The following is a 27,948-nucleotide window of genomic DNA, read 5'->3' on the forward strand; positions in this document are numbered from 1 at the left end:
TAACGATTTTAATAAGAAGTCAGTCAGATTTTTAAGTACTTTGGATAAACTTTTAGGTAAATAAATTATAATTTATGACTATTTTTTTAGAAAAACTTAAAATTATGACTTCTCAATAAAATCATCAATTCAATTTTTTTAAAATTTATATAACAATTAGTTTCACTTCAGTTAGCACGCCCCTGGATTAAAACCATTTTTTTTTAATTCAAAAAAGCGCGTTACGCGAAAAAGCTCAAAAGAGCTTTCTTCATCACAATGGAATAGAAAGCATGATTACTTTTTCATTTTCCTAAAAAAGCAGTGACGTACCAATTTTTTCAGCTCCTCGTTCGTCCGCCCTGGTGGATCTGAAAAAATGTTTGTTTAATATCTCAAGTAGCTTAGCAGAAATTCTTACAGTTTCATTTTTGAAATAAAATTTCACCACCCCGTGTCCCCGTTAGTATTGACATTTCAGAAAACTGCTAAGGCCAATTGTTAATGCGTAATTTTCGAAGCCTTAATGGCTGACAGCAGGATTTCCCCAACTTTGGAAGCACCCTGTATAATTACAGCATTGTACTAAAATCTTTGAACTTGCACATTATGGAACTTTACGAGATAATTAAGCTGTTTTTAGGCTTTTGAATAACCTTATGTGATGTACATCTCTTCCCAGAGACCTCGAGCTGACTTACCTACTCCTAATGAATAGCGGACATTCCTGAGTTGCTGATACTATGTAGTTATACTAGGTCGTTGAAAGTAGGTACTTAGTCTAATCTTTAATTTTTATTATGCAGCAATTCCCATCCATATTCGATAAAATTTATTATTTCTAACTGTCCAGAGATTTATTTACATTGATAACTGAACATAATCGTTTACGAGGTGTTCTACTACATACTTACAACAGGCAGGCGCCGCTTCGCGTCGCGCCAGATCAGTTTAAAATTTAAATTTTGCAGCTAATAAACGATGCTCCTGCTGAGCTATCGATTGATTCCTCTTTAAAAGCTCTAAATGATATTCTGATTTACTTCCTGATAGGTGTAATTTTGAGGAACAAAACTTTTTAAAAACCTAGATGAGACGTTCATGACGAGTCGCAGCCGACCCGTTCCAGCCGGATCGAACTTCCAACCTGCCGCATGGCATGAGGCTAAAAACGCAGGCAATGAAAAAGGTTTTCATGGGAAAACCGACCTTACGTTTAGAACGTGAAGGTTCACTATTTTGTTGAGGATCAAATTCATGTCTTCCTCTCCTCTCTCTCACTCTATGCTCTCTCTTTTTCCGATTTTCACCGCTCCTCTCTCTTCATCTATTTCTTGCGCCCTGCGGAGCACACGGCTGTTCCTTTCACGCGCCAGTTTTCTGAAGCTCGGCGAACAGTCGGTAAGCGTCGAAAGCTCGCATTCTCATTGGCTGAGAGTTCCGAGCGGCGGCGCCTCAACCAACTACGCAGCAGCACTACGTCACTCGATGATCGTGCAACACATCCGCCGACTCCAATCTGCTCTAGAGCAAGGAGACCGGCTCGGTCGCTTTTAGTTAGAAGTACGAAGCCGCCTCAAGAAGACTCAACGCTAGAATTTAGTCATCTCTATGAGAGTTGATACCTAAGTGAATTTATTGTGATATTTAGTGTATAGGTGCCAAATAAGGTAAATATTATTTTGTTTCTGTTGATTTTAATTTGAATTGTATAAGTTTTCCGAAATTTGGATTTTTGTTTTTCGTGATCATTTCTCCTTGGGTGATGGGCGGCGACTTCTGTTTTTTGTTTTCGTTTTTTTTGGTTCCCCAACCCGCAAACATAAAGTTTCGGCGGAGTTTACAAATCGAAGCCAACACGATGTTTTCTAAGAGTTAAGTAGGAATTTAACGTTAATCATGCCGAATTATTTTCCATGGCGGCCATTTTGTCCTTTGCTAGTGCTTTCCGGTCTTGCCTTCTAGCCGTAGCGAAGCGCTGGTGACGTGTTTCCGCTGGAGTTGCCTGAGCTTGCGTCAACTTCTCGCGTCCTCTCTCGCACTCATGCTGCAATGTACGCTTTGAGTTCGAATTGAAAAAGGATAGGGGTTTGTCCCTCGCTTATCGATTGGTCAAATTGAAGCAACATGCCAACATACGCGTTAGCTTCTTGCATCCGTCCTTGAGGTCCGCCATTTTGTGTCTGATGTTTTCCACGTTTATATTGATTTTGGTAAGAAAATAAAATCGTGATGAACGCAAAAGAGTTACTAATTCACATTTGTTTACAATATGAAACATAAAGATTTTTGCAAATATGCCCTTGTTATTTATCTGAATAACTGTTAGTAACCTCAGATTACTATATTCGATATATTTCAGATCTAAAGTAAAAGTTGTATTAAGAGTTGTAATATATTTATCTCAAATGACTTTCAGGAAAATCTTTTTTAAATTATCATCCAATTTTAATCAAACAACTCTTAGATATGATATCCACAAATAAATCTCATACTTAAATGTGTCAATACAATCTCGAGCAACAGCTTTCTCTTAACATTGTTCAATTCCATACTACAACAAATTACAACATGGCAGATTTATTCCATCAATTCTTTAGAATTATTAGATGGTTTGTTGCGCTCCAAGGAGGTCACAAAGTTGTCTCAAGTATCCACTTCAAAAGTTATATTTGGAAAAAAATTTGCTCTAAAAACCCTTCAGTAGCTTCCATTGTATCTGATACTGTCTACAGGATGTTAAATGTAAAATAAACTATTCAGAATAATTTTGCATTAAAAGTCCAAAAACGTGACAAACCAAAAAAGCTTCTAAATTGAACAAAATATTAAGATTTTTAAGATGTAACGATTACTGAGATGTTACAAGTTTGGAGGTAAAAGGAGGCATGACCTCAAAAGAACTAAATACAGTAGTTGGGCATTCAGTCAGCTTATCTAACGGTATAAGTTTAAATTATGTTCCAAATTTGATCACAATATCTGCTGTTATAAAAAAATGTTAAAACTGTATGCAGGATGTTTGTGAATTATGGTGCCAAAATGAAATGGTTGTAAGTCCCAATGAGAGGAATAAATTAATGCACCCTGATTATTGAGTAGTAGTGTGTCCAAAAAAATGAAGCAACAAGGTTTGAGTTATGTTTTAACTACTGTTCTAATCCTTAAGTTTCCAGAGAGAAAAACCTGTAATCATTATTACTAATAAAAATTGGATACTAGCAATATCGAGTAATGAGAGTAAATAATATAAAAAGTTCTACTTTTGGTTTACAATATATTGCTTTTTATCTATGTTATTTTGTTTTTTTTTGGAACTACATATGGTGTGCAACTCTCAAATAGTTTCTCAAGGTTAAAAACATGTCGCATTTAACCTAAGAGGCTTAATATACTTTTGTTATGGATAATGTCTAGAAAATACTCCGTTCTTATTTCACAATAGTAGTGCTTGATTAAGTAGGTTATGACATTCTAAATTTAAGCGTTATTTTTTTATGGTAATTGCAATTAATATACTAATTTTCATATATTTGTTTTATTTCTACTTGTCTAAATGAAATTTGTTTGTTACAGTTATTAGAAAGATGGACGACGATCAACAGTTCTGCCTCAGGTGGAATAACCACCAGTCAACGTTAGTAGCGGTCTTCGACACATTATTGGAAAACGAGAAACTGGTGGACTGTACCCTCGCGGCAGAGGGTAAATTTCTAAATGCACACAAAGTCGTCCTGTCCGCGTGTAGCCCGTATTTCGAGTCGTTGTTGTCTCGTCACTATGACAAACATCCGATCCTCATCCTAAAAGACGTGAAATTCCAAGAACTGAAAGCAATGATGGACTACATGTACCGGGGTGAGGTAAACATATCCCAAGACCAATTGGGGGCCTTGTTAAAGGCCGCCGAATCATTGCAAATAAAAGGACTGAGTGATAATAAAAAAGAAGAGCCGGCGGCTAAAAGGGCAGCACCGGCGGCTGCTCCCCCCAAGAGCCCCCAAACGCAAAGCGCAATACCCAAAGTTCAAGGTCTGACAATAGAACAGAGAAGCCGAGATGAACGAGAAGGCTCTATTTCACCGGGTCCTCGCAAGAAAAAAAGGATGCGGCGTAAGAGCGAGGAGATGGACAATCACCACGATGCCTCCAACTCCTCCGACGCTCCTCAAAACATTCCATCAGCGACTACTCAACTACCTGTTAATATTAAGATGAACAATGATGTGCCTGATACCATTGAGACGAAACAGGAAATCCTAAGGTAATTTGCCCTCCCTTTTCCCAAAAATTTGTTTGCAAAAATTCATTTTGTTTGTTTACAGGCATAAAGACGAATCTGGCTCTCAGCTATCACAAGTTCCTATGATCAAAGAAAAATTGGAAACGCACACCGAACTGATGTTGGAGCCAAAATCTGAGTACGCTGATGATATGAATGAGGACAGTATCGAGGACCTGACTTTGGATGATGATGACTTGAGCAATATGGAACAGCAAATGGATGATGGAGCAGGACCTAGTCATGGGGGTGAGGGGTCATCACAGCAAGGTGAGAAACCAAATTAATTCTTATGTGACATGTGCAAGAAGAAAGTTTCATTGACCATTACTGATCTACGTAACAAAGTTTGTTTTTCAAAAATCTGTTTGCAATAAGTTTTTGCAAAATTTTTTCATATTACAGTTTGATTATGGACAGTTACTCAAATCTAAATGTTTGTATTGACAGTTGTGTATCAAATGAGTTACATTACATTATAGTAACTGTTTTTGGTAGATATGTGTAAGGAATTTCATTGATGGTAGTTATTGACATTTACTGTTCATAAAATTTTAGTTGGCATACTCAGTTATTAACTTTTTCATCCTCCATTAATCTAAAAACTTTTCCTAATTGTTTAAATTGCAAGTTTTTATCGTTTTTACGATTGTACGTTGTGCAAGTGCAAATTTCCAAGTTAATGTGCATTTCCACTGGTTGCAATTGATCAGTGCAGATAAGTACAGAATGACAGTGAGCATAAATAACCACAAAATAAAGCAAATAATTGAAGAAATACAAGGAAGGAAGGACAATATTATACCCATTACTATATTTTTACATAATAAATAGAAAAAAAGAACGTAAATGAGATATAATTTCAATAAATGATGTAAATGCTAGAGAAAGGGATACTGATGAAACAGGTGCACTAGTGCCTCTGCAAAGCAAGTTTTTTTTTATTCATGCATTCCATACATTGACTGTCACATTTTAAGGCCAAACCTTATTTTTCTGCTTAATTTTCTGTTTTTAGGCTATTCTGCTCAATTCCATTCTTTGTCTGTAAAAATAAAAAATAACAATACTTCCAATCAAACGGATGTAACTATCTAAAAGTTAAGTAAACACCCATATTTTACTGGATGTTTGGAATTACTCCAGAATGTCTGAACATAACCATCTTTAGATTTTCAACTACCTTCTTTTTGAATTACTGAAAGCTTGAAGTATGACAGTTTTTGTGCTTTCAAAACGTAAGTTTTGAATGCCCCTGCAGTTCCAGTGAAACAGTTTTTTTCACATTTGTGTTTTTGCTTTCATTATAATGCATTTTTTTTTGTTTGACGTTTAAAAATGTTTAACATTTGTCAACATGTTTGATATTTATCAAAATACATAATTAGATGCGTTTCACATCTTTAATTGAAGTATAATTTTTTCAAAAGCATTTAAAATAGGTTTGTTACTTTTTTATACTTCTGTTAGTTAAGTCTTCCCCTCACTTAAACTATCTTGGAAGATTTTAGATTTATTTCGGGTAAAATTTTTCCTATAACCGTTAAAGAAGTCGTCCTGACGTATAAACTTTATTTAAGTCATTTAACCCTGGAAGTTCCATCCTAATTTCGCCAATATATTAAAATATGTATATCAAAACAAACCACTGGACATTTATTTCAAATCTTGTGGACAACCATGCTTTTGCCATACTTCAGTGGTATGGGCATTTTGTCCTTCTGTTGAACCTCTTTGACTCTCAAAATGTCAATTTCTTTAATGCGATTTGAGGTCGAAAGGTGTGTGGAATTGAAGTAAAGCCCCAGCCAAACCCGGTCGTTAACGAAGCCTGAACTAAACCAAACTTTTTGGTTTTGTTCCCAGATTTGGACGGCTTCTTCTACCGCCTGGGGGATGGTGTTGATATTGCCGGATTGTTGGCTAAATTACGAGGGAACTTCCGCAGTCGAAAGTATTCAGACGAGGCCGTTTATATGGCGTTGGACTCTATTTTGAATCGCGGCATGAGTGTGTCTCGAGCCTCCATTGATTTCGGCATTAAAAGGACTAGTTTACAGTTTTATCTAAAGAAATTGAATATTAATATAAGGGGTTCTTAGGGCTTTGTTATGTTTGTGATTTTGGACAACCACCTAAATGTTAATATAAGTGGGAGATATTGTTAATTGGAGATTGAACCTTGTTGCTATTAATATTGGAATATTCGAGCTTGTCAGTTTCAAATTTCGTGGACGGAAACCAGTTTATCACTGCGTGGACAGATTAAATGATTATTAAAGTAACAATCCGTGTTATTGTTTCTTTAATGGAGTGTTATCTGCCTAAGTATTTTGACCTTCCCGCCATTCTTATTGCTTTTCTTAATATTCAAGCTAAATTACACCTTAATAATTTTAGAATAGCGGTACTTCGCACTTCCATAGTTGCACTGTCATCGACCCAAACTTTTTCAACTGTTACATACTTGTGCATTCATTTAATATTTTGTGGAAAAAGTGTTTGAATAATTGTTTTCTGATTTTTGTTACAAGACCAAAATGAGTCAAAATGCTTGCCAATAAACTGCATTGTTATGAAATAATCTTGTTACTTCTTGAGTTTTAATAACAATGTTTTTCATATTTTGAATGTTGTATTGACTGAAAAGCTCTGGCAAGTCTTAATTTAACACTTTAATTTTTCTTTCATAATATTTATGAAAAGTTTAAAATCTCAACTAAATTTTTATCACGCATAAAAAAATATTAAACACTCAGTGAAGTAGACTACCCAATTTGTTGGTTTATGCAGTTGTCATTAATATTGTTGAAATGCGGTGCTGATGTTTGACATAATATATGGAAATTTTAGTTCTATTCCAGTCAAAAAAGTTTTTGTCCGACTGGTATATTGTGCGTATTTCTAACCTGAAAGTAAAGTGTATAGTATGCACCACCTCCCTATAAGTTCGGTTCAATTCGACTTTTTAGAAATTACCTTGGTCATAATTTGTAATGGTCAATTGAAATTTTCTGAAACAGGGTTGGCAATCTATTGGTTATTTCCTTTTTTGCATCTTATCTACTAAAGGCTTCTTGATTCCCACACTTTATTTTAAGTACTTGCATTTTTCAAATTTATAACAATGCGATGTGGTAGTCTATTATATCACATAATCTACCACAAATACTTAATTTGAGTAAGACGAGTAAGTTCGACTCTGCATAATTGTTTACCCTGATGTAAACATTGTTTAAAATAATACATCGCATAACTTTATGATATTTTTTCTCAATCAACATTGCCATTTTTTGAGACTAATATGCCAAAAAGTAATTTTAGGGCAGTACTAATGTTGAGATGTTTTTGAGGTTAACAAGTGGACATTTTAGTTTCTACAGTAAACAGAAGTGGGAACAAAAAACAATTGCTTAACGCAGTTTAAGGACAGTATAGGGCAAAATTTTTCAATCCACAATTATTTTATTGTGTTCTTGCCAACCCTACTTATAATGTAACATTTAAATTAAATTCCATATTCATATATTACTTTATTTTCCAATTGTCTCAGGATTTGGACATTGGCAAATGGGTAATCAATCACAAGACGAAGTTTTCTTGGCCGCCCAAGAGGCGGTCGGTGCACACAGGGACTCACAAGGTAAGATTTTTTGTTTCATTTCTTTGTAGCTCCGGTGCTGTTTTCGCAGAAGCCTTTTTCGGTTTCTCCAAACTCTCATTTCATTGACAATAACAACGCTGTGGCATTTTTAGTCGGCTTGGCGCAAACGCAGCGAAGCAGTGAAATACTCTTTACTTTCACTCCTTTCGAGCTGCTGTTTGTCTTTGACAAGCTGTCAAAACTTGTTACTGGTGTTCTCGCATGTAGGCCGATGTGAAATAGGTGTCGGAGTTAACACTTGCACGTCGTAAGGCAAAACCGGACCCGAGAATCCAGTCTCTGATTTTACTTTTAGTTCATGTCAGTAGTTTTGGGTGCTCCTTATTTATAACCCATTTGCTTGTGTACCATATTATAGTCTTTTGGTTTGCTTTTACCTTAACCAGTAGCTTTGCAGCCTGCTTTAGTAATAGTGTACTTGGGACAGGTATTTTTTTGAACCCTTCTCCCTATCCGGCATCAGAAACTGGCAGCAGAAGGAAGATTGGCTTTCGAGTGGCTGAAGAATGTCGTTTAGTAACTTTCACACACTTAACATATTTAGAGCTCTAGTTTGGCTTGTTGAGAATTATCGAGAAATTTAAAAACGCGTTTAAATCAAAAAAGAATACTATATTTTGCTGCTAACGTGGTTCTTCGCATTGTTTTACGAGTATTTCTTTGGTGTTATGCTGCTAACACCTTAGATTCAAAAAATCGAATTAATTATTTTTAAGATAGGGCCTTTTGGCGTTATGCTGCTAACGCCGCCCCCAAATGAAAATAATAAATTTTCGCGGAACGTTAAGGTTTCAATAATTGAACGTGGGAAGGTAAGATCCAGGGAGAAAGGGAAGTGGAGTTCCAAGGTTGCCACTCTACGTATATTTTAAAGCCCGAGATAACCCGCTTCCCTGCTACTTCTCAGGGTTCCGGTACCCTCGTTAGTGGCTCAAAATCGGGATTTTAAATCATTTGGCAACCCTGCAGCTCTAAAGAAAATAATCGGAGACTGCTGCAGTCTCGGCGACGAATTTCCGGACATTTTCTCAACTTCGTTTTATTTAATTTGCACTCCTGTTATTATTTAATCTCTCTGTACATCCTCTCGATCCCTTCAGAAAAGTTTTGCCTTACGGTTGCAAGTGCTTAGTGTTGGGTTTTGTAATCTTTTCGTTATTTTTACTCCTGGGAGGCTCCGCAAGTGACTGTCAAATTTCTTGTCCTAGTAGTCAGCTCAAGAATTCGCTTTGCCAGGCCTCTCAAAGGTATTCTGTTGGCCTTCTACCTCATTTTACTTTTTTGGTCTAACAAAGTATCTATCATGTTGCATGCTTTTTACTGTGTACATTATTTTTCCCCATCCTTTTTAATTGTACATTTTGCTCCGCTGTCACGGCATGGCTAGTTTTAGCCCTGACGTATGTGTTCATTCTGCTATCAGTGTCGAATACTTGTCCGCCTCTGATAGCAGTCCCCAATAGTACGGTCTGAATGCCCTCCTTTTCGATTAGGTTTTTTTATCGATGAGGAGTGCTGGGTCAGATCGAGAGAGCGAGAGAGAAAGAGAGAGTGAGAGAGATCGAAAACGCTGCAGTGCTAAATTTAGCAGTGTTGCATCCTGGGGGCAATACAAATATTTTTGTTTTGTCTCTTAAGAAAAGAAATGTAAATTTTTGCAGTTCTTTGAATCCATCATCGGTGTACAGGGTAATGTATTGTTTGATACTTTGCCCAATATTGAAGTTTGCTAGTATGTAGTAAGTCACTTTTGACTCTTTCACTTAGTTAGGGGAATCAAAATTGCAGTCCTTATTGGGCTAGTCTTCAGGGACTTTCCCAATAAGGAAATCAACAAATCGTGCTGTCCTATGCAGTGAGGTAGTAAGTATTAAACAACCTATGGCAAGCTTTCTGCAATATTGTGTATCTGAGTAGAGGGCCAACGTCGAGCCCCTTAAGGTTTCTTTTACCTCGTTTTTGCGTGTCTCCTGCATGACCCAAGTAATTCTAAGCGAAAAATCTCTTCTGCTACTTAAACATGAGGCTGATTTCTCGCTTAAAATTACCCAAACTCGCCGGTAAAGCCAAACCTACAAAGGGGCGCATGTTGCCCTTTGTTTGCGTGTTTATACCCTTCAAAATTCACGCTTTACAATCCGGCCTCCTAGCTTCCAAGCCGCTTTTGTTTGGGAGCTTCTAGGAAGCAGGATTGGAGCTGAAGTTGGAGACAAGGGTGAGAGAAAGGTTTGACGGAAGGTTATTGTTGCAGAAAGTTTGCCCTATGTGTGCACGAGGTGCGGTAGGGGCTACTCTGTCGCCTACACGCTAGAAAGACACTTGAGATACGAATGCGGCGTTGATCGCCAATTCAGTTGTGGGATTTGCTTCAAAAAGTTCACTAGAAGGGATATTTTGAGGGTTCATGAGAAAAAGAAACATTTTTTGTTGGGGTGAAAGGGTTTAATGGGGGATGATTCAGGGGTGTGAAAAGGGGTGGGGGGTACCTAAGATTTTTTCCGTTACCCATTTTTCCTTTGGGAATTTCTTTGTTCCCCTAGAAACCTTTTGCATTAAATCCATGATTCATCTCCCATTATTGTCCTTCCCTTATTCCGTTGCTGAGGACACGAAGACGCCAACCCAAGCCCGGACTAGAACCTCGGAATCCAGACTGTCCGCGTGGAATTTTAGGTGAGTTGACATCTGGACATTTCTGACGTTTCCAACTACTTCGTGGAAGCGTCATTAAGTGCATTTTGTTCGCTTCTTTTGCGAATAAAGTGCCCTAAATTCTCTCTTACGCAATCGCCAATGGTCTAATCAAAGTTCTTTCTCGATTGTTACAGAATCTTCGCGGTGGCCATCGACGGGGTCAATCCATACACAAATTTTCAATTGACATAATTTATTGTTTTTACAAAACCGATTGACAATAGAATTGTTACCTTCTGTTACTCGATTGTTTTTGTTGCGAAGCTCCCCACCCTCCGGGCTACCGCTTCCGTTTAGCAATTGAAGATAATGAGTTTTGAGGAAGCTTTGAGTCCGAGGGGTTACACCTTGCATAGCGAAAAGACCAAAAGCAAACTTGTGAGAGACTAACTGGTACCCAGTACAGCAGAATCCCTTTTTCCAGGAGAGGATGGCTCGTGGTACCTAAGAAAAATCGAGCAGGAGATCGGGTATCCTTGTCAAAATTGTGGGAAGGTCTACAAACACCGAGGAAACATGCGCAGGCACGTGCAGTACGAATGCGGTAAACCAGCCATGTTTCAATGTTCGTTTTGCGATAGAAAGTTCCACCAACAAAGCAATCTTAAAAGGCACTTTGAAAATAAGCATAGATGCGCGGAAGCCGGAGGTAGCGCAAGCGCTACTTTTCAAAATTCACCCCCATTGCCGAGCACTCTGCCTAAATTTAGTAAAAGTATCACTGTTTATAGAACCCCAAAACCTTCCTCTGTTACTTCTTACTAAGTCGCCAGATGCTGCGGTAAGCTTCGTATCTGCGAGAATACTACTACTTCAAAGTAGCGATAGTGCTAGTCACTACGATTTCTTTTCGAAAACATATTCGAGCATGTTTTTTCAGTCTACTACACGTTTTAGCTACTGTTAGCGGATTTCTGTCCACTTGAAATGCACTGAAGCGAAATTGGGTCCTGAGCAGAAGCCAAGAAGTCCATCAAGATCCACTAGAGATCTGGCCTCCATCATTCTAATGCAATTTTTGTATTCCCGACATTTTCAGTACAAAATCGCTTCACAATCTCGAATTTCGTTTTTGGCGATTTTCTTGCTTTCCGTAGCTCCCTTTTTTATAAGAATTCTTCCAATGCCTGCAGTTTGCCATTCTCACCTCATCTGCCGTTAAGGAACCCTTTCGTGCCATCAGACTTCATATTTCATTTGATCTGTGACTCATGTTAGTATTAAGGTTTAGGAGAGTAAGGGAACTTTTTAACCAAAGATTTTGAGTGCCATATTTTTTAGTTTTACTATATCCGTTTAGGTTAGTTCAAGGCTTATCCAAAGGATTTTCCTCAACGGTATAATATTAGGTATGTTCTTATTGCTGAACTTTTTGTACTCTTTTTGCTCTCGCTACGTTCTTCGTGGCAAATTTGAATTACGATTTCAATTGTATCGTGTTATAATATAGTGTAACGGTGTGACTTTTCCGTGGAAATTTCACGTGAACTTAATGTTTAAAGCTGACAAGGTACTACAAACCGGAATTCATGTCTCCATGACAATTGTTTACTGTTTAAAAAAATTGCGCACTATACGAATAGTTTACTTACTGTCTGAAGAGAAAATAGAATTTTAGTATATAAAGTGATGCACAAAAGGGCATTTTTAGTTCAGCAATGGGAACATATCTTATGTTTGATCTCTCTAGTCAATCGTTACCACCATTCACGTCGGTTTTAGTGCGTAAATATACCAAAAAAAAGTTAGGTCTAGTCATATGTACTCGTATTTACTCGGTGTAAAAAATATTGACTACAATATAGTTCTGTATGATCTCTGGCTGTTTTTATCGGTGGCTGGGTCTCTTCTGCTTCTGGGCTAATTGAGGAATAATGGGCGAAAATGGGTTTGTATATTGGATATTGATTGTGTGAAAACTGAGGATTGCTATTTTCAGAAGTAGTTAATTAATATACAACATTCCAGTTTATTTTTCATAATTTTCGTGTAAACTGCTAATAGCCAAACCTTATGAAATTAAAAAAAAAAAATGCACGCAGAAAGTAGTTAGCAGTAAACCATATTTTAAATATGCTGGGTTTTTTAATCAGTTTTATTTTTCTTAGAATTGTTGTAATTCTCAGTTTTCTTTGTACAGTGTCTCAACAGAATTCACTTGTTTGGCATTTAAATTCTTTTGAATCACCATATATACGGCTAGTGAAAGGGTTGAGGAAGCCTTTGCTTGATACCATAATGCAGACACCATTGCTTATTTTACAGTTTTATCTAAATGGCAAAAGAATTTTTTAATTTGAAAGTTAGGATGTTGGTAATTTCTCTTTTAGGTATTTTTAACAATATTTCTATCAATCCTCAATCTTATATCTAAAAAACGACTTGTATATAGCATGGAGATAACTTACTACATCCGCCATTTAAAAACCTGATAATACAGTTCGCATTGTTTTTTCCTCATGATGGAAGGTATCAAATGACTAACATCTCCAACATAAATTTTTGAAGTTCTTTTCACTTTTTCACACTTTACCCCACGTGTTATTAGATTGTGAAAAGTTGTCTTGTATTGGGTGTCTGCGCAATTTTTATGTATTGACGCAGTTAGATAAAAAAATATTAAAAATAATTCATTAAGAAAAATATTATATACCTTTTGCTCTCTAAAACTAAATCAGAATTTTCGAATACTCTCACTAATTAATAGATTACAATCGGATACATTAATGGTCGCGTTATAGAATTTGTACCAAGATCGGAGACAATGTTTTTGTTTAAAGAAACAAGACCTTAATATTTGAAGAATTGTCTCCGCCTTTGATGAATTCGTTGCTTGAGACACTGCATTTTTTGAAGAAACTAGGCGTATCAATAAAAAGGGGACACTTTTTAATGGGTGATATACGAAGCTTCTTAATTCAAAATTTAGGTAGGTATGTGGGAATATCATTGGAACTAATTAATATCAAATATATACAGTTTTAGTAAAAAGTATACGGGTTGATTGATACCTGGGAAAGTATGTTCAAATGTACGAAATGTGTCATGCTAAGAGATCTAAATACAGCCCAATCCAATGACGATCCAATCCCTGTTGTCAAGGTGACACTTTCTAGATGCTGAACCAAAACTTGTGTCAAATGAGATATTAGATTGGAAATCGGCACCCAAGCTTGGTACACCAACTAAAGTACCACCTTTTCAGAAACTTACATGAAATTCACCTTAGTAAATCTGAATTTCCAGTGCCAGTTAATAGCTGAAATGCAGTATTTTTTTGGTAACCTCCAGGAAATTTCAGTTTCTAATGTAAAAAATCCATTAAATTCTACTACAGTTGTTTACGTCACAAGTCCAGTAGTAGACCAGTAGACTTGTTTCAATACATGTTTTTTCTGGACGAGGCAACGTGAAGAGCCCAGTCTGGATAATATCGACGAGTTCTGTAAAAACACAATGGATGTGTATAACATATTTTATTTCGTACGTCTAATTTTCACTCACAAATTTATAAAGGATTTGTGTTGCAGGTCAAAGCAAACATGTTACTAGAAAATATGGCAGTATACGTTTGTCACTACCGCAGTTAAATGTAATTAGGTATTTGTCAATATCTGCCAGTATCAAACGTGATTGATATTTATTTTTAAAATACTTTACGATTTACATGTGAAAAGTGTGAAGTGAATGTTATATTATTTCAAATTAATTTGATGTTGAAACTATGGCTACATTAAGAGAATAGTTGTGGAAACGACAGCAATTTGTCAAACAATAAATTCATCGTTATAGTCTAGTAAGGTTGCTTACCAAGACCATTATAATATCTTGGTATGGTAATGCTCGACTTACTGGCTACAAATCCGCACAAAATATTTATCCGGACTGTGAAATAAAAATAAACTTAAATTTTCAAAGGGAGTACTGAAATGATGCAAGAAGTTGGTGTCAAATGCAAGAAGAAATTGACCAATGAAGGAAAATTTGATAATGAAAGTAAATTATCAATTTGAATACAGAGAAATTAGACAAAAGAGAAAAAATGCAAGAACTAATAAAATCTTGAATTACAGTTTGAGCAGAAAAACGGAAGGATACATTGTTCTATTTCAAGCCGTGGGCGAGTTCCAGATGTTGAAAGTGTGAAAAGTGTAATATTTTAGATTATTTTGGGTAATTTTCAAAAACTATGGAAAACAATTTTACAAACTCTGTATAACAACCTTAGTAAATGAACTATTTTGGAGACTACTTTGTTCGTCTAAAACATCGTAAAAATTTAGATCCAATCATACAAGCGGTTGATGTAGTCAGCATTCTGTAACTGTCATACAGATAGGGGTTATATCAGAAATATTTATATCATAGCTTTGGGGTATAAGCTAAAGTCAATATGCAGGAAGGAATTTTTTATACGGTTTGTTTATAGCGGTGTCGAAAACTAAAGCAGATATGAAGAAGCCGAATCTGGTGGATTGGCATTAATCGGCAATTAATGATTTATATGCTGTTAGCTTAAATTTCCGGCTAATTTTCATAGAAACATCCAAATAGAACCTAGATATTGGTAACTTTCTTGGTTTCAACAGAAATTAATTCAAAGTTAAAAGCTGGACACCTATAAAATTTAATTCTCACATTAAAAAACTCATTTTCTTATCAAATTAACAAATTTATTCCGCACCAATCTTTAATAAGTTGGAACAAAACTGAACGGAATCAAAAAGAAATTTTTCACAGATTCCGCAGTCCTAGAAAAAGTATAGAGTGAAACATGTGCGAAAATTACTTTTCACGCGCGTAAGACATACTTGGAAAGTGCTACTTTCTGCACCAGTGGCACAATATAGTATTTCACACTCAATTGCATGGCCGCACCGGCTACGCGTCTTCGCCAACTCCCAGAAAATGCAGGATGTTGAAAAGCATCGTTTTTCCCATTTTTTTTTGGGAAAGTAGACGTTAAACACTGTGAGACATTTATTTTCATTTTTCTTATTTGTAAATAAGGTTGATTTACAGATACAGCCATGAAATGGTGAAAAAAGATGAAAAAATTAGTTCAAACGCCGCTGGCTCTATATATTGTTATAAATTTAATATTTCTCAGACAGTAAATCTGCTACCTTCAGTGTCCGTAGATATTAGTATTTTTGAGAAATCTCATTCTGTGTATACAATTAAGTTAAACGTCATTGAATCAATGTGTTTGGGTGCTAACTAGAAGTTAGTTATTAGTAGTTTAAACGATTGGGAACGGTGGTAGTATGTCTTGAAATATTGTATATAAAACTGGGGTTAATGTTACTGTTATTGCTAACCAGGAGTTGGTTAAACTAAAGTTAATATTTATCGGATTAAGAAAAATGTTTCTCTAGAATGCGACACAATAGCTACCGAACAGCTATAATACAGAGTATTGTAACTATTTAATCTTCAAGGCAAAGGATACATAGGAATACTTGGAAGATTTCTCTATGCCGGTGCATTCTTCGCCAATCTGAAGGAAGGGATGTTGGAAAGTAATGGATTATTCTCAATATGGTATATAGCGAAACTACATATGTATAAAGAGATGCTTGGAGTTTCATTAATCTAGTGGGTAGCCTAATATGGTTTACACCCATTGCTTTTAAAATTGAAAATTGAAAGTTGAGGTGAGACTAAAATTTTGATATAAAATGCGTTGCTGTTAAATAATAAATAGGTACCTAACGTTTAGGTCTCGTTTTCAACCTTCTGTGAGATTAATACAAATTTTGGAGCTCAATAACCCGAATTTTAATAATACATTAAAAACTTTATTATTAGAGGCCCAATTATTAAAGTTCTGTTTATCTAACTGCACTGGGGTGTTGAAATAAAAGCATTTTTCCTGTCCCTGTTTTAACATGGTGATCAGTTTATAGTTAAAGTTTACATTAATAATTTGCTCTTAATGGGAGATTATTTGACAGCAATGGTTTTGTTTTAAGCTCACTCCAGCTTACACTAAGTGTCAATATGTCCATGCCCTGATAACTTTCCCAATAAGATAATTTCCATGGAAATGGAGAAGTGGATCAACACTCTGTTGACTTTGAATTCATTGTTTGTGTAAAAATTATATTATTGGCAAATTTATTTATTGTTTAAAGCATTTTTTATATTATTATTTGCTTTTCTAGCATTTTAAATAATCTGTAACCAAAAGATTGTAACTGCCACCCATAAACACCACTAAACCCCTAAATCGAAGCTGATAAAAATTCTCCCTAGCGAGGGGTAAAATTCAGACCGAGCCCTGCTTATCGATTTTCTACCTGAACACAAAGGGCCAGGGCGGCTGCTTTTCACTCCCCCCTGGTACTTTGACCCTGGGTACGACGAGCGGAGGGTAAATTTTCATGGGACGCTTCGGCATCAGTTCGTTCGTCTGCTTCAAGAAGTACGTTATACGAGGTGTCTGAGTGTTTAGTGTTTAAATGGAAATTTGTGAAAAATTGTCCCCAAAGTGCAGTGCAAAGCTGGGTGCCATTGAAGAGAAAAAGTATACGTGTGGAATTAGATTGAGGGATATAAAGCTGAAGGCGCATGCACAGGGTGTCTTCATATATGTACAAGAGAGATGGATATAGAAAACGTGTATCCTTTAAAGTGGTGATTTTTCAGCAGAGCTATTGGCAAGTTTGCAATTTCGGTACTACGAGGAAGCGACCATTATTCGGGCGCAGGTAAAAGAGATAAAGGTTTATTGACGTGCTTTTTGAATGATTCATTCAAACTTTATCCCTGTAGTCTTACAAAGTTGTCTCTGCAACCTGATTGCTCAAACAAAATTTACAGAATTTCAATGAAACTTATAGTATTTAGATTGTACGCTATAAGACTAATTCAATCAGTATTTGCGAAATCGCTTAAGTGCTTAACAAAGTGCGTAACTAAAAAAAGTCAGCCTTATTAGTTGTATTTTGTTTAAGGGTATATGCAACCTGTACCCTTCAACTAAAGTCAATATTGTAATTTAAGACTGATTCTTGAAAGGTTAATTATAATTGAATAGATCAATTACGTCCCATTTTTTCTACCCTTTTTTTTTTGACAACTTTGATAATTCGGCAACGAGTAGAGGAAGAGACACAGATGAAAACTAGAGAGACAGAGATAATAACTTTTTTTCTTAGTTAAATTTTGGCGTAATATTAAAAACCGTGCACCTCTGACTGTAGTGAAAACAATAAAAATCTGAAAAAATCAATTCTATTTAATAAATGATTTATTTTCTAAGAGAAATAGTTTAAATTAGGAAGATTTAGCGTTAAATTAAGCAAAATATGAGATTCAGTTTTCAGATGTGGGTTAAAGATAACATTTCTATTTATGTAATTTTGTATTTTCTAATTTATTACTTATGCAAGCAAAAATTTTTGTAGGTACTTCTGTGTGTGGTGAATTAATTTACGAAAAAAACATTTTTTTTATATGCAGCTGTGTAAAAAACGAGAATTTCAGGGCTATGTTAGGTTGGTTTAGAAATTTTAATACTCGTTTTGGCATATGCTAGCTATCTGTATGAGGAGAAAAGTTGTCCGTCCACTCACCCCACAGCTCTTATCTTTCTAAATTGAACCTTAATAAAATTAAAGAACTGAAACTAACTGCAGATCGGGGTTACAACGCAGAAGAAAAGTTTTTTTTTTAATGTCAAGGATTATTTAGCATCAGGGGCGTGATTATATTGAGGATGAAAATTCTTGTCTAATAAAATAGGCAATTCAATGTTTCGACCAATCAACATCACCAAAACTGTCATTCTCACTCTCATATCTTACTATAGAATCACCCCCTGAATGAAAACAAAATAAAGAATGAATTACTCTTATGTATTGCAGTTCTACAGGTACCAACAAATTAAAACTCTTTGTTTTGGGAAAATTAAACCAATCGTACTCATTTGGAACTAGTAATATTTCAGTAATCTCCAAACGATAATAAAAGACGCGGATGACGAGGAAAATCTTCGCAGAATGTCTTTACAATGTTTGTTCCTGCTATGCGTCGAAAGATAAAGGAATTAAATTTATTGCTAAAAGTAGTGTCAATACTGCATAATATATTGATTGCGTGTAGCACATAGATCTTGTCCGTTTTTTATGCAAATTGGGAGCATTCAAATGTTAATTACTGTAATAGGAACCTAGAAGTATACAAGGAACTAAACTGATACAATGACGAACATATAAGTCAGATCCGGAATCAATTAAAATATTGCTTTTAGAAAAAGTTACCCCCACCTTCGTCAAAGCAGTTAATGCTTTCTTGATATAAATAAATATCGCTGTAATAGTAAATTTACTACGCCTTTTGAAACGAAAAGAGATTTAATCCTGCGGTGGTAGCGTTTTTGTTTTGAAAAGTTTAGTTGTTCTGGTCTGAAGGCAAGAAGTAAAAATAGATAAAACCGATTTTTTTATTTGTTTGCATCGTTTTACGAAATACCCGGTAATAACGAAATGTTTCATCGGACAAATTGTCTTAAAACTGTCTGAACAACATTCTTCAATCTCTTACATATTTTCAACATACAACTAAAAAATTTGGCTAGTATTACTACTGTCTGTTATATTGAATTTTGCTGCGAATTTCTTAGTGCTTATATTAAATATTAGATAATCACTATACATAGGGTATCCCAAATAATGTGATTGTTGACTACGAAACTTATAAATTGTTTATTACCAAAAACAAGTTTTCTAGATTAGCAATTGCCAATTATTATTTAAGACACCCTATCTACAGGGAGTTATAAGGGTCTAATAAAATCAGTAAAATAGAGAAAATTAACATTCAGTGGCATAGGAGACCAGACAATACTATACTGATGTTTTCTCTTGTCTTGTAACCTCTGTAAAATTGTTTGATATACGTCTCGATGTATGTGAAAAGTGGAAACTGAAATTCAACGTATATGACTTTAAAATGTCGTAAAATGAATAGTGTGTGAACGGGATCAACATATTCCTAAGCAGTGACGACCAGAGTGAACTGAAGGAACCAGAAAGAATGATCACATCTACAGGGTGGCCAGTGGTTACAGACATGGTTATCAATCACCCTTGTATAAGGGGTCATTTAAGCGTCGTTAATAAAACAAAAAATCATAATGAACCGATTTTTTACGAGGATGATTTATTCGTACGTATTGTAAACAATATGATTTCGGCAAGAGTTCTGATTGGCTAATAAGCTTTACTTCCGTAGTATATGATGAGAAAAATCAATTATATTCAGCCACTTAAAAATAATTGTACTTCTTCGTTAGGTGGGATGTGATTTATAAAAACTCACTATTTTAATTTGTAAGAGATTTTCTTGATATGAATATATGTCTGGGGGGATCTTATAAATGGTAGAGGCCTAAAATAAATTGCTCGATTAAAGACGTAGTTAAAAAGCATAAATGAACTTTAATAGTTATTTAACGAATACATCTATTAATGAGGGTGATTATTAATCGAGACTGTTTAACGTGCGAGCGTAAAAAACGCTTTAACACAGTTAAGACTTTCCATCGATTGCACACCAAAAAGTAATAAACTTATAAACATTTCTATTTTAAAGTTAAAAGGCGCTTTACTTAGGCCACGACCCTATATATTCGAATGAGTGCGGCATTCATTTAACTGTGAGTATGAGCGTTGCCTGACACCTTCTTTGAAGTTTTAGATTTTTCTATCTATTTCGAAGCTGTTGTACTAGAGCTGATACCCATTAAGAACAGACCACAGTACCATTTTCTTGCATCAATTATAGCATCCTAATCGAACACTGAACTTAAATTTTGGGATACGAATGGTCAGTAAAAAAGCATTACATTGAAGCTTTTTCCCCATGACTGACCGATGAAGATTAGAGACATTTTTGATACACAGGATAAAAAGATTGGTTCTCAAAATTGACCTCTAAGACACCATTGACAAGAAAGATGCATGGCCGTACCATCTATCACTGCAATTAACAACGGGGGAAGATTTCAGAGACTTCAATAAGGCGGCAGTTCCCTCACTTCGTAATGTTCGAATTTCTGTAACGTGGTATCCTGACAAGCCCGAGCGAATGCTTTTAGAGAGCCATAGAACACTTCCATGAAAGTATGACCTCCTTCGAATTCGATCACAGAAGCTCAGAAGTTGAGATAGGAAAGCCACTTCAATAATTTTTGATATGGTATTGAAATGGGACAATAATTATTTTTAGTACCTTTATTATGAATCGGATGCGCTCGGGATAGTTTCAGTTAGTAAGAAAATCCTTTTGTTAGTCATTTTATCGTTTCCATACATAAAAACAACTATGTTGTTTGCTTGCATTCCTACAGGGTTATTTCGATTCCTGAATGAAACGAAACATTCCCGAAAGCTTTTCTTAAATAAGTAAGTATTTTACTACACAATTGTTGGTTATAGAGTTTTGCAAAATTACAGCCATTATTATTCAGAAAGTGCTACCGAACCAAAATTACAGGTTTTCAGTTAATACATGTAAAAACTGTGTGAAAGGTCGTTATTATATAAAATTGTCGCAAAGGATTGCTAGGAAATATGTAGGTAGGTAAAAGTAACAATCTTTAAATGGTGGCGTTATATTTTTGTATCAGTGTTAGTTCTTAAGATCATTAACCAAATTGCTGTTATGTCTATTTGTTTTTTAGGCCGCGTGCACTAAGCAATTTTTAAGCGTAAAGCTAAGTGACAGTTAAATTAAAAATACAATGGAAACTTTTAATTTAAGGATAATTTAATTTTAAGCATTCTTCAAAATTACTTGGTGGAAACCGCTGTAAAACATATTGTTTAACTTATTTTAGGTTAATGAGATTTTTACGTATTACTGCTATTTATATTTTCAGCTTAAAACCTTCTAGGGCTTGAAACCATATCTAAAATCCTGACCAATACTGACTATTGTTTTGAAAGTATTATAAGGATGTTTTGTGGAGTATCCTTTTAGTATTAAAGTAGGTGCAAACCTCGCATTAAAATATATCGGGTAGTCAATTCTGAAGTAGTTATATTGAGTAGGCCAAGCATGTTTTGGCACTATTTTCATAAATCGACACATAATTGCACTGTCTTTGTTTTTTTAGCCAACTTGCAGAAGAGCCCTCTTCCTCTGGGGCAGGAGAACTTGCTGAACCGCAGCACCCTCCTCCAAAGCTATTATAAGCTCCTTAAACTCAATATGGAGGCGGGCATCAAGTCAATGGTGGCTCCTTCGGATAATTTCCGGCTCTGCGCCAGTAGCAATTATTTGAACGAACGGAAAACAGAGAATGTGATGGAACCCCCTCAGCGTTTTGAATGTAAAGTTTGCCAAAAAAGCTATAAGAACAAGCGCCATCTATATAGGCATGAGAAGGAGGAGTGTGTGGGTGTGGAACCCAAGTTTAAATGCGAGATTTGCTTGAGTATGTTCAGAAGGAAGTATCATTTGTCTAGGCATTTGTTCAATCGGCATGGAGTTGATGTGAAGCTATTGAAGAGTGAACTGAACATCGCGTCTTCTGTTACCATTTGACATTCTGGTTTATTTAATTAATCAAAGATTTGTTTGTAGTACAATGCGTGTCAAGATGATGAGTAGCGTAGGGATCTTGTGTTCGGCGATTTATAGAGTGCCGAGGATGTGGATGGTGATCTTTTAAACATTTTTCATTTTCAAGAGCCAGTACGTTACTAGTAACTTTGTTTTTACAGCCATTTTGTAGACTCCGTATAACCGTTTATGAGATCCCCATATAACATCTCTTGGAAATACTGTATAGTAAAAACGTTATTTCATTAAGAAATGAACTTTTTAGCAGGTTGTATATTATTTTGTATGCTTGTATTATTATAAGTCTGGAATTCTCATAGATTTAACTTAAATAATGACTGTCAAATTTAAAGTCGTGAGTCCTTGTTTCCGGACAGAGTGGTGCCAAATATTTGTCTGTCTCTTTTATTTAGATTTCTCGAGAGTTTTTTCTGTTAGATGTCAGATCTATTGTAAAGACTGTGCCTAAACCTAGGCGATTCTAGTGACTTAAGAAGTGCCTTTAAACTTGAAACGTATTTACCAGTGTTGCCAAATAAACTCAGTTTTAGTGCCATCCTATGTAGGTACTAGTTAGAAGGCTCTTATATTTTATATCAGTATTCGAGTAGAATTATATTTTTTCTATGTAAAAAACGGTTTTTTTATTGAGCTCAACGGGAATTGCTAATAAATCCCGCACGCATGCATAATTTTCATTTCATCAAAATATACCACATAGGAGATTATAGGGGATAAAATGTGTGGCTAAGTACTCATTTGATTTCATTCCACACAATTTTCACATTATATGGAATTCCAAGTATTTCTCATCTAATTCCTTCATACTGACAAATTCTGTTTGTAGAGGAACATAAAGTGAATGCCGAACTAGTGATCAGACAGCTATTGAAGTGGAGAGGAAGAAACGACTCTGAGCGCAAATATCAGTGCTCTAGATGCTGCAAAAGATACAAACATAAGCACATTTTGAAACGCCATGTTGAATTCGAGTGTGGCATAGATCCCCAATTTCAGTGTTCGATTTGCGGACATCGAAGCCGCAGAAAGTATGACATGACGGTGCATATCCGTTCTCAGCACATGAAGGAGGAATCGTTGTGATTTGTCAATTTTAAAATGAATTATAAATGTTGAGTAGTTATTTCGTGTTTCTTTTTTGGGTTAAATGGAGTGGGGGTTCTTTTACTAATGAGTTTGGAAATTAATGACTCTGGGAATAATCCCTTCAAATTAGCAATAAAAAATCAAATTAGCAATAATAACAGTTGACCCGTAGGTTTTGAAGTGAGGTACGCTTGCGCCAATTGCAACAGGTCATATACGCTCAAAAGGAATCTGCGCAGCCATCAAAAGGAGGAGTGTGGCGTGCCACCTTCATTTTTCTGCGCTGTGTGCAATCGAGGCTTCAAGAAAAAGCACCATTTAACCAGGCATGAGATGACTCATGTGCCTAGAGTCCTCCAAATGTGCGGATTGGCTGGGTTATTCAAGAATACGTGACCTGTAAAGAGGCGTGGAATTACGCCCGATGATTTTCTATATTTAAATGAGAATATATTAATGTTCATTTATTTTTTGTTTTTTTAGAAATTTCTAGAAGCTTTTTTGCTTTTTATTTTTTTCAAAATAGTGCATTTGGCTGATTTTTTTTATTTCGCCAGTGTAGTTGTCGACTATAGTGATGAGTGTCGTTTTCATGCAGTGCTCGATTATCTTTTTTCGTTTGGCCGCCAGTAGGTATGCACCCCTTCATTCTCTCATAAACCCTCTTGTTGTATGCTAATGGGTTGCAGGTATAGTGTTCTACGCCTCGGACTTTGAGGAGTACGGCACGCTAAAGGTTTTCAACCACGACCGAGTCCGGTATGGCTGCCGGCGCTGTAAGAAGACCTACCAGCAGAAGAAGACTTTGGGGCGGCATTTGCGCTTCGATTGCGGCCAAAAACCGGCTTTTGTGTGCCAGATGTGCTCTAAAGCATTCAAGCATGGGTATATTCTACTGAAGCACATGCGCAACACTCACGACATCTACATTCAGAAGTTGCGCCAGAGGCACGTGGTGTCTCCGGTGCTGCCGAAGAGCGCAGAAATTCAAGTGGTGCAGACAGATGCGCGGAATATTAATTTTAAGATTGTGGATAGCACTTCAGGGGAGGTGGAAATGCTGCGCAAAACTGAAGAGAGCACACCAAAGGCGGAGCGCAGCAGCAGCCCTCATAGGGTGCTCAACTTTGAGCATGGAATTTTCGGCAATGTTGCTCTGAATTAAGGCTTTGTGCACTTGAATTTTTACATTCCCGTACTTGCATTCCAGTATTTAATTCACTTCTAGCTTTACTCAGGTCAGATCCTTCAGAAGGATTTAGGTTCCACTTGTGCCATTCTTTTTTGTTATTGTTAGAGATAAGGCTTATTTATTCTAATCTCTAGGTAACTAGCAATTAAGGTACTATAGTTATTTGAGACGTTGATAAACAAAACGAATTCTCTCATAAAATGAATCAAACAGCTTATTCATTGGCCTAAAAATTGCCTTTTAAAGCCTTTGTGAACCAACACTATGAGTCTACCCTGACTTCAAAAAGTAATATTTGCAACATCACTGAAAAGTGTTGCTTCATCAATCTTCACTTGAGTCTTGAGAATTTCGTTTTGCTCTTCAATGCTTCATTTGTGACAAAATATGTGTTACCCGATCTAGTCATTCGTCAGGAAGTAAGTTTTATTTAATTTAGGTCGCAGCACAAATATGTACAAAGTGATAGTCTTGTCTGTCCGGAGGTTAGGTCAGGTTAGCCTCGGGTTAGACTGAAAAAGACGTGGCCTTAGTCCACACCCAATGCTCTCTAGACTTCACGCATTGATACGTTCCGAAATATTTGATATTAGTTTTTTTGTGATTGTGTATAGATTTAAGATCTTATTAACTACCCAAGCTGAAGCTTTCGTTAGAGAATGCCGGGCGGCGAAATGAGAATAGTGTTTTACGGAGAAAAATTTCATTGCAGAAGTGGATTTGAAAACTAGATGAATATTATTTTGAAGGGTCGATCGCTAGAAAGTGAAGTAACCACAATCTAGAGGAAAGCTAGAGGAACTCTGACTTTTTCTAGAGAAAAATAGTTATTTCTTATGTTTGATGCAACAAAGTTTTTCGAAGTTGACTACAAGCTGTTGAAGCACGACTAAAAAAATTAGATATCCCGTATATAAAACTACTACAATTGCATACATGCCAACTATTGAAAATGTCTCCTGGTTTGTTATCCACAAATTAGACTCTCCTGGGAACTTAGAGTAGATTTACAATAGTACTTACAATAAAACTTGCAATAGTAACTTCTTTCAAAAGAGCAACTCGAATTGATCTAGGCATAAATTTTATCAATTTCTACGTAATCTGGACTGATTAGAAGAGAAAACCAATAGTTTGAAAGTGATTTCGAATTCATCCAAATTGACGTAAATTCATGTTTTGGCAATTTGGAAATAATTTAAATTAACCTGAACATCTTGTATATTAAAAATTTAGAACGTACCATATTAAGGAGATTGTGTCCTGCTTCGATTTTTTCCCCTAGTTTTTTAAAATTACGGCAGCACCTGTAGCTTCTTCAATATAACCGACAGCTATTCTTATTTGGCCACCCAGTACAACGCAAGACTGTATTTGTGAATCTCTTTTAAATAGTGGAAAAATTAATAAAATCGTGTATCCGTCACTGCTGAGTGTTTTCCTTAACTCAAAGTCCCAAAATTTTAAGAATAGCCTGAAATAATGCTCTTCCAAAATTCTAGCTTACCGTGCTAGGCTACATTGCATCTGTGGGCGGTCATACGGTACCAAGACCACCTACAATAGGCACAAGAAATACGAGTGCGGCAAACAGCCGGAATTTCAGTGCACTTTTTGTGAAGTCCGCACGAAACACCGCTTTGATCTTCTTAAACATATGAGGAAAGTACATGGATTTTGGCCTGACGTTTAATGGTGTGATTATCAATAAATAGTTTTGTGAATCAAGTCCAGAATTTTTCTTCGCTAAATACATTTGCTTTTGTTCCTTATCTTAACTCTTTATTTTTATTTTTTAGGTTTTCATATAAAAATCTTCCAAAAAGGGACTAGTAAGGTCGCATTAGATAAGGATACTGGACAAGGCTTATTCAGACTGATATATCTGTCTATTTTGTCCTTAAAAACACACCTGAAAATAAACCTTTCCAACCACAAAACCATGAGATTCTTCTGCTCCTAGCTCGCTTTTACATTATTTTTGAACTATTGTTTGCTGCTTGCAGTTTTCTTTTCCAGTTTTAGTTTGGCCTGCGTGTGTTGTGTTCAATGAGTGCTTTTTTTGTGGTTTGAAGTAGGTATTCTCGGTTTGCAGTAAGTAGAACAAATTCATTTATCAAAGAATGTTCTAGTAGGGTCAAAACACCATCAGATGATCCTTAGCAAAGTTTCGCCCGTGTTTGCCTGTCCTAAGTGCAGGAAAATCTACCACCACAAGAAGACCTTGAGCCGCCACATTAGACAGGAATGCGGTGTAGAACCTGAGCTGAAATGTCCTCATTGCCCTTATAGGGCACGTAGGGCCTACGTGTTGAACAACCACATAAAAGGGCATCAGTACTTGTTCAAGTCCACCTGGGCCAAGCATGAACCTGAAACTGTTGAGCGGTTTTATGTCGAAGACAGTAGCTACAATATTACTTTTTAGTCTATTTTATTTTTGTTTATAATATTTCTGTGTCCTCAAGTACCTAAGTGAAATCTGATTTTCTGGGAAATCATAGAAGACTTAACTTGGAATTTTACTAGTCACTGGTACACTCAGTAACTGTCTCTCTGTGTTTATTTATTTATTTATTTATTTATTTAATTTATTAACTAAGTGTTTTATATGTTAGGAGTAGAAAGTTAAGGTGTAGTTACACGTTGTTGACTTTGTTGTAAATGGTCACAAGCGCTTCAAGCTTTGAAGTCCGTACTATAGTCTAGGAAATAAGGATTGACTATGACGTGACACATGGCATTCTACTTGATGTCCATTTGATTGAATGGGTAAAGACAAATGAAAATTTTTCACGTCATGGTTAATGCTTCACGTCCGTAGATAGTAGGGGGTCATTTTGTATACAGGGTGCTATAAATTTGCGAGAAAGTACGGGGATCTTCTAAACCATAAAAGATACAGGTTATTGTATCTGTTAAGATTTGAAAGGTCCTCATACATTTCCATGAATTCACCGTGTATACATATTTGTATTTCAACTAGCAATTTCATGCTATTCACGATCAAATACCAAAATTATAAAATTATTTTGCTAATTGAGATGGGAGTTGCTGGTATAGAACATCGATAAAAAATCATGCTTCTAGTTCAGTCAAATTCCATACAACTGTACTGTAAGCTAAGTTTAGGTTCTTATGATTTGCCGTACCTATTGTATAACCTTTATGAACATGTAAATACGTGTGCTTCTAATACAAACACCATATTTGAAAACTTAGTTTAATTCACCTCTATTCGAGTAAATTTATACTTTTAAACAGTCGATAACAGAGCAATAACTTGTAGAACTCATAGACGTACTCTTCACAGACTTAGAGAGTGGCTCTGGCAATGGATGGACCATCCAAGTGATCTATCCTGATGAAAGCACGTTACTGGAGTCTCAACAGGACACTGAGCGATCGTTTGAAAAGGACAGTAGTAATTATTTAACTCAGGAAGATGACCCACTA

At 35.9% G+C, this 27,948-nt stretch overlaps 2 protein-coding genes and 1 long non-coding RNA gene across 8 annotated transcripts in view; all 3 read left to right on the forward strand.

The window, feature by feature from the left end:
- Positions 1 to 1,492: 1,492 nt before the first annotated feature.
- LOC136411715 (longitudinals lacking protein, isoforms J/P/Q/S/Z-like) overlaps positions 1,493 to 27,948 on the forward strand; it is a 112,822-nt gene continuing 86,366 nt past the window's right edge. For 4 of the 5 annotated variants that reach the window (XM_066394385.1, XM_066394384.1, XM_066394383.1 and 1 more), the window contains exons 1-4: positions 1,493 to 1,649; positions 3,556 to 4,243; positions 4,305 to 4,531; positions 7,815 to 7,904. In XM_066394385.1, the coding sequence (XP_066250482.1) occupies positions 3,567 to 4,243; positions 4,305 to 4,531; positions 7,815 to 7,904 (994 nt within the window). In that variant the 5' untranslated portion in view covers positions 1,493 to 1,649; positions 3,556 to 3,566. Of the gene's footprint in view, positions 1,650 to 2,045; positions 2,193 to 3,555; positions 4,244 to 4,304; positions 4,532 to 7,814; positions 7,905 to 27,948 lie in introns of those variants that run through there. The other variant, XM_066394382.1, reaches the window with a different exon arrangement.
- Positions 7,911 to 10,861, forward strand: LOC136411729 (uncharacterized). The gene is made up of 2 exons (XR_010752337.1): positions 7,911 to 10,598; positions 10,754 to 10,861. It is a non-coding gene; the product is annotated as an uncharacterized lncRNA (long non-coding RNA).
- On the forward strand, positions 11,543 to 23,031 carry LOC136411726 (zinc finger E-box-binding homeobox protein zag-1-like). Of its 2 annotated transcripts, none has more exons than XM_066394404.1 (2): positions 11,543 to 12,507; positions 21,745 to 23,031. In XM_066394404.1, the coding sequence occupies exons 1-2, from the start codon at positions 12,504 to 12,506 to the stop codon at positions 22,173 to 22,175; spliced, it is 435 nt and encodes a 144-aa protein (XP_066250501.1). In that variant the 5' UTR covers positions 11,543 to 12,503; the 3' UTR covers positions 22,176 to 23,031. The 2 variants fall into 2 exon arrangements, 1 of the variants encoding a protein (XP_066250501.1); XR_010752336.1 differs by lacking the exon at positions 11,543 to 12,507 and adding an exon at positions 21,372 to 21,615 and having other exon boundaries at positions 21,745 to 21,874.

Source organism: Euwallacea similis, chromosome 10, assembly GCF_039881205.1.
Source record: "Euwallacea similis isolate ESF13 chromosome 10, ESF131.1, whole genome shotgun sequence".
NCBI classification, from domain to species: domain Eukaryota; kingdom Metazoa; phylum Arthropoda; class Insecta; order Coleoptera; family Curculionidae; genus Euwallacea; species Euwallacea similis.